The 6,926-nt window shown below is 56.8% G+C and overlaps 1 protein-coding gene across 1 annotated transcript in view; it reads left to right on the forward strand.

Moving 5' to 3' along the window:
* The window catches only part of SUSD4 (sushi domain containing 4), a gene marked incomplete at its 5' end in the record, with an annotated part of 112,935 nt that extends 106,307 nt beyond the window's left edge, over positions 1 to 6,628 (forward strand). Inside the window, 4 exons of the mRNA XM_023531034.1 lie at positions 1,294 to 1,485; positions 2,240 to 2,387; positions 5,023 to 5,405; positions 6,335 to 6,628. Coding sequence (XP_023386802.1) covers positions 1,294 to 1,485; positions 2,240 to 2,387; positions 5,023 to 5,405; positions 6,335 to 6,363 — 752 coding nt within the window. The remainder of the gene's footprint in view (positions 1 to 1,293; positions 1,486 to 2,239; positions 2,388 to 5,022; positions 5,406 to 6,334) is intronic.
* Between the last annotated feature and the right edge of the window lie 298 nt (positions 6,629 to 6,926).

The raw sequence follows: 6,926 nt of genomic DNA on the forward strand, positions 1-6,926 counted from the left end.
CACCCTGCTTTTCTGTGGCCTTCCAGTGGCCAGTGTGGGGCGGCAGCTCCCCACGTGGACATGGCCTGCGTGTGGGTGAGCTGGGAGGGGGTTTGCAGCCCGGCGTTTGGGTATCTGGCCCTGGGCAGGGGCTCAAATGTTCTCTCTCTCGCTCTCTCTGCCTCTTTCTCTCTCTGTCTCTCTGTCTTTGTCTGTCTGTCTGTCTCTCTCGCTCTCTCTGTCTCTTTCTCTCTCTGTCTCTCTGTCTCTGTCTCTGTCTCTTTCTCTCTCTGTCTCTGTCTCTCTGTCTCTCTGTCTCTCTGTCTCTCTCTCTCTCTCTCCTCTCTCTCCCCGCCCTTCTAATGGTTTCCGTAGGTGTGGATTTGAAGCTGACCTGGGTAGAGTTTGTGCTTTGATTGTTTCTCAAAGACTGTTCAAATGGCAATGGCAGTTCTGAGTCCTTCTCTAGGAAAGAGAGCACTTTGTGTCTCGAGATGAACAAGCACCGACTCCACTAAAGCCTTCGTTTTGGACGCAGAGATGGAACTGTTCTTGCCTTGCAACCCAGGGAGCAGGCTCAAGAGAGGAAACTGAAAGCCACCTCTTTCTTCCCCTAAAAATCGTAAAATATTAGGGTCAGGAAAAACGGTTAAACGCCATCGAGGATAGAACAAGCTTCCACTTGACAGAGGAGGAAATCAGGGCTTAAACTGGTTCCGTGACCCGCGTGACATCGCCGCGTGCCGGTGGCAGAGCAAAGCCCCCAGCGCCCCTCCCGGTGCCCGCTGCTCACCCCCACTGCTCGGGGCGCCTGCGAGGCTGCGGCTGGGCCTGCACACAGAGCCGGCAGAATCGGGGTCCACTCGTCACTGGCCGAACCCCAGCAAGGCATTTGGGAATCGGGTTAGGGACACTGGCCGGGGATTCGAACAGTCTCGAGTTACTACGATAGCCACAGAAAGAGACTGGGGATAGGCTGTTCCTTTCGGTAAGATTTTGTCCGTAAATATCTTAGTTTTATTTACTAGGTTGTCTGGCAAATAATGGCATGCATTATTAATAGAGCCGCTTAATACTGTCTCTTAAACATGCTCTTTGCCACGTAAAAGGAACCTCTCTTTCATCATGGGCTTTACAAGACCACGTGGCGGCCGCATGTGCTCAGAATGTCGCAGGAAAACTTAGAGAAGGGACCGTCTCTGGGACGACCCGCCAGTCGGCCCGATGCCTTCTCCTGGCCCGCCCCGTGTCTCGAGGGCTCCGCCCTGGGCGAGTGCGCGGTACTGAAACTCTTATTCTCCTCTCCTGCCCAAGTTTGCCCGCTCCCCCCGGCGGTGAGCCACGGCGACTTCGTGTGCCACCCGCGGCCCTGCGAGCTCTACAACCACGGCACCGTCGTGGAGTTCTACTGCGACCCCGGCTACAGCCTCACCAGCGACTACAAGTACATCACCTGCCAGTACGGGGAGTGGTTTCCTTCCTACCAGGTCTACTGCATCAAGTCAGGTGAGCAGGGGGAGGGCCGCGCCTGGCCCGCAGGCAGGGTCGGCCTGCGGGCAGCGGCCCAGGGCTGGGCCCTGAGCTCCGTCCCTCCTCCCTCGCTGTGGCGGCGTAGTGACCATACGGCAGACACTGGGCACCGGCGCCCGCCCACCCGCCCTCCGTGTCCTGCCCATGCTGGTCCTGCCAGCTCACCGTGGTGTGGCCGCCAGCCCTGGACAGGTGGAGGTGAGGGCAGGGGAGATGGAGGTGCCAGCAATGGAGGCCAAAGCATAAGGGACAGGGTGGCTCATGCCAAAGGGACAGAACTCTCTTTTGGAAAGGTCGGCCCTCGCCTCCCTTGCCTGGCAGGTGTGACAGCCAGAGGTGGCGATGAGTGGGGGCCGTGGAGGGGCATGGCCCTTCCTGTCCCTGTCCCTTTCCTCACTCAACCAACAGTCTATTCCAGAACACCCACGAAGGACGTTAGCCCAGCTCCCCACGCACCCCCTTCACCCTCTGCCCGAGAAGCAGGTACGTTATCTGTCCCCGTGCCTGGCTCTCACCCGGTCTGGAATGTGACGTGCAGCTCTGCCCTCAGCCTGGCGGAGACCACGCGGGAGAGCATTTTTAGCGCTGTGGGATCCTGAGCCGGCATGGGGGGCGCCCGGAGGCATGCGACGAGCGGCTCAGGCGCCAGAAAAATCCAGCAAACGGCACGTGGGAAGCTTCGTGCCCGTCACGGTCTGGGGCCCTCATGTGCTGCTTTGTTCTCTCTCAGCAGAGCAAACGTGGCCCAGCACCCACGAGACCCTCCTGACCACGTGGAAGATCGTGGCGTTCACGGCGACCAGCGTGCTGCTCGTGCTGCTGCTCGTCATCCTGGCCAGGATGTTCCAGACCAAGTTCAAGGCCCACTTTCCCCCCAGGTCAGTGCTGGCTGCAGCCGCCCAGCCCGGGCTCTGTGCAGCCGCCGTGAGCAGCAGAGAGGAGACCCTCGATGGGGCAGAATAGGGGAAGAGCTACAGTCGCTTTCCTGGGTGTTTGGGGGGTGTCTGGGAGTTCAAAGCACCAAGCGAGAGGCAGACTTCATTTTCCTCTTTCAGCCCCACTTCCTGACCCGTGCCTCCCTCCCTAATAGACTGTTCTCAGGGGGCATCGTGCAGTGTGCAGACGGGAAGCACGGCGTCGGGCCCCACACCGTGAACTGTCCCCCAGGAGTGCCATGTCCATGGCCATCCAGGTGCACGTGGCCTGCAGTTATGTCAGCTGGAGCTTCCGGTCCACAGGGAGGATTAAGAATATGCGGAAGGAATTTGAGGTCACAGGTGTGAGGCCCGACAGCCGTGGGAAGTCTCAGGAAGGAGGGGGACTCTGCGGGGGCTCAGCACAGGGCTGGTGAGACTCGACCTCAGAGTGGGACCAGAGAGGGCAGCCCCCCCTCGTCCTCGGCCACACGAATGAGCTTGGATTGATGTCGTCCTCCTCCTGGCCACCCTCCTCAAAGAGGACATTGCTGCACGCTCTCACAGGCGGGTCTGGCCCTCTGAGTGCCCGGAGCAGCCTGTGCTCCCCAACTTCGCACACCGCCCTCCAGAACAAAGAAGCACCACCTGGCTCTGCTGCTCGGCAGATCGGTGTTCTGGAAGGAGAATTCGCTCAGAAAGCAAGGGGGTGGGTTTGTGGACATTTGGAGAAGGAGGGCCCGGCACCAGACGTCACAGGACACCAGCCAAAGCTCACAGACACAGCCACCTGCCACCAAGGAACGATCGTTATTCCCTTGAACTCTGGGCCCATGTCAGTCGTCTCCTTTTGGGACGTTACGCATCAGGAAAGGACCAGGGACAGTCTAGCCCTCAGGGTCGTGCCTGCCACCCCCTGGAAAAGAGAATGCTGCGTAGCGGAGAAGGACTCCTGGAATGAACCACGATCCTCCCTCTCCTCCAGGAAAAGTCCAGCCTCCCAGCCAGGCAGGGACTGAGGGAAGCCCGAGCTGCTGGAGACAGCACTGCCCCCCTACCCCCCACCTTGACTTCACGCCCCTGGGGTGGCCTCGGCTCATTTAGCAATGCTCCCCCACCTGGTGCAGGGGCCCCACAGCCCCATGGGCAGCCCCCTCTCCCGGCCACAGAAGTGTGCTAGGTTTGGGGGCTGCCTGCGTCCCTCACCAGGCCCAGAGTATGTCACTGCCATCCTGGTGCTAGGACCAAGCTCCTTTCCTCCCAGACCTGCCTTCCCCTCTCTCAGTCCTCAGCATTATGATTTATGCATCAAGGGACCACGTTCTATCATGGAGCAATTACACTATCTAAAGTAGGCCTAAGGATTACAAAGAGAAAGCTAAACTACATATTGTGATTTATAACACATTGGAGTCCGTTCAAATAGCCCATAGAGCTATTTTTCTACATATATTTGGAAGAAAAGTTATATCGACTAAATATTAAAATGTTTTTTAAGTGTTTTCCCCAAACCCTTTTTGCTTTTTTTTTTTTTTTTTTTTTTAATCGCTCAAGTATTTCCATCTGATTTTATGCTCTGGTTGGTTCAGGAAAGTTGGGGTCATCTATCCAGAGGGACAGTAAGAGTCTCCAGGGCAAGCTCAGAATGGGTTTTTTTTTTCCCTCCATTTCCTTCCACGGGCGTAAACACTGAAGAGTTGCTTGATGACTGAGTCTGTGGGAGCCGAGTGTCAAGGTTGGGATGTAGAGGAGAGGCTGGCCACTTATCAGCCACGCCAGTTACTTTGGGAGGACAGGGGCAGAGGCTGGAGGTCAGACAGAGCTGGGCTCAAATGTGCAAGATGACCAGATGCAAAGGGGCAGGGCCACGTAACCGGCCAAGATGACAAAACATCTGCCTGCTCCCAGCAGCCCTCGCCATGCTCCCAGCAGCCCTCGCTCCAGGCAGTGTGGGTGTAGCTTAGGCTCAGTCAGCTGCTAGGTCTGCAGGTGGAGGTGAGCCTGGCATAGCTTGAATCAGGTAGCGAGATGGTGCTTAGAGCTTTCCTTTCTTTCTTTTTATTTTCCTGTCGTTGTTTTTCTCTCTTGATGAAAAGTTAGTGATTTTTATACTATAGCAGGAAGCAAGAAAGCATAAGAAATGCAAGGGCTAGCCTTTCTCTGTGGGCAGTAGGGTCGTCCCCAGTTTTCTATGCTCTTAATGACATGATTCTGTTTCCAGCTGCCTTCCCGAGGGACACCGCAGAGGCACACTGATGCTTGGCTGGAATGGGCCACATGGTCCCTGCCCACGAGGTTATGACCGTAAGGCTAAGTCCAGTGGTCGAAGAGGGAGGAAGTACAATAACAGAAGCAACAGAGAGGGACAGGAAGGGAGAGGCAGGAGGGCACGAGTCAGTGAGGAGAGGGAATCTGTGCTCCCCCAAGTGGCCATGGTGACAGCACCATCCTTCGGGGAGAACCGGAAGGGAGGCGGCTTCGTCGGGCCCCTGCCCCTGCCGTGGTCTCGGAGCACCTCAGCTGCAGCGGGGTCACCAGAGGCGTCACTCCTGGGGTAGCACGTCCTTCCGACACGTTGGCACTGTTTTCCTCTGTGCAGGGGGCCTCCCAGGAGTTCCAGCAGCGACCCCGACTTCGTGGTGGTGGACGGGGTGCCCGTCATGCTCCCGTCCTACGACGAGGCTGTGAGTGGCGGCCTGAGTGCCTTAGGCCCCGGATACCTGGCTTCTGTGGGCCAGGGCTGCCCTTTACCCGTGGATGACCAGAGCCCCCCAGCATACCCCGGCTCAGGGGATACAGACACGGGCCCGGGGGAGTCCGAAACCTGTGACAGTGTCTCGGGGTCTTCTGAGCTGCTTCAGAGCCTATATTCATCTCCCGTGTGCCAAGGGGACACCCGCCCCGCGTCCGACAACCCTGACACAGCGGCCAGCACGGCGGGGGAGGTGGCATCCACCAGCCCAGGCATCGATATCGCGGACGGTAAGTGTGCGCCCGAGGCCTGAGCACCCCGGCATACACCTCCACACCCAGCACTTAGCATCTTCCAGCCAGCACAGAGCCAAATCAGTCTGTTTCTCTCTCACTCAGCTTAAATTGCTTCTTGCTCTCTCTGCACGTAGAAGCCACGGGCAAGACCAATTAGCGGAAGGAATGATCATCATCTCACAAGTGATGAGCCCATTAACTGAAATTTCAGGGGGCACGAAAGGGCACCGAGCCATCCAGAGCAGGCCCTCGGTTTCCGTAGCATCCTTATGATCCGAGATGCTTTTCTTCTTCATCCTGTAGCTAGACGGGGCTTCTGAAGGTGGCACCTAGGACCAGGTAACACGCACGCGTGCCAGGAGGAAAGACACAGATGCTTGCACGAGGGCCTGGCCCCGGGGGAAGTTCTGCGTACACGCAGGTTATTTTTACCAGGTGTGGAGTAAAAGACGTGCATATGCCTGTCACAGGAAAGGCAGACAGCAGCTCATAGTAAACGCATCAGGCTAAATAGGGTTCTGTTTCCCAGTTTACGCATAAGATACCGATTCCTGCTTGTAGCGACAGTAAGTAGCAGTAACGATGTGGAAACGGGGCCCCCTGGTTCCCCACTGAGTTCCTTTCCTGCAGTCCCCTGCCGCCTCTCTGCCCTGGATCTGTAACCTCCTGGTGTGTGCGACCACCGGGGCACATGGTTAAAACCTAACGTGTTAGTTTTCATGAGCTGGGTCTGAGGTTTCCCAGCGAATAGATGTTGTATGGAGGAGGTGGCTTATTTGACTATTGACTGATGTGTGGAACGTAACGTTTTCTTCTTCTCCTCACTGATTTCAGGAGTCGTAAGAACTCTGATAAAGCTCGTAATTACGGACCATCGCCGTGTCTTTCGGTGTATTAAATAATAGACGTTTCCTCTTTTACAGAGATTCCTCTCATGGAAGAAGACGCGTAGCCAGGCCGGGTCCTCCTGATTCTACTGCCCCTCTGGGAACGGGAACCTTGTACCTTGGAGCGAGGCCACAGAAAGACAGAGCGAGGAGGACGGGGAAGTGTTCTAATTTGTCTACATGGGGACAGTGACTCACATCATACATCACGGACTCAACGGTGCGTGACAGATACTGACAAACCGCGGTGCAGCGCTTTTAAATGGGACCCGAGGATTTGCCAAGACCAATGGGAAACAAAGGGATGAGGGGGTCCCTCCCCCTACGTGGTTCTGGGCGAAGGTGTCAGGTGTGTCTCGTGTCGGGGAACGTGAGACAGTTCCACGCACGTGCCACCGAATGCCGCGTCCCATTGACTTATGTCATGAGTGCTAGCTGCCTCCTCTGAAAGCATGTCACATTATGTAAATTCGCTTCTAAAATCTGCTTGGAACTGTCTCCGGACGCCAAATTAGGACCGCTCAGCCTCTGCCTAGTCTGAGCGGAGCTGCAGAGCGCCCCCTGGAGGCTCCCACAGAGAAGGCTCCCGTGGGACTTCTGGACCGTCTTCCTCCATCCGGTAATTCTG

This window comes from Pteropus vampyrus, unplaced genomic scaffold (assembly GCF_000151845.1).
Source record: "Pteropus vampyrus isolate Shadow unplaced genomic scaffold, Pvam_2.0 Scaffold60, whole genome shotgun sequence".
Classification (NCBI taxonomy): Eukaryota; Metazoa; Chordata; class Mammalia; order Chiroptera; family Pteropodidae; genus Pteropus; species Pteropus vampyrus.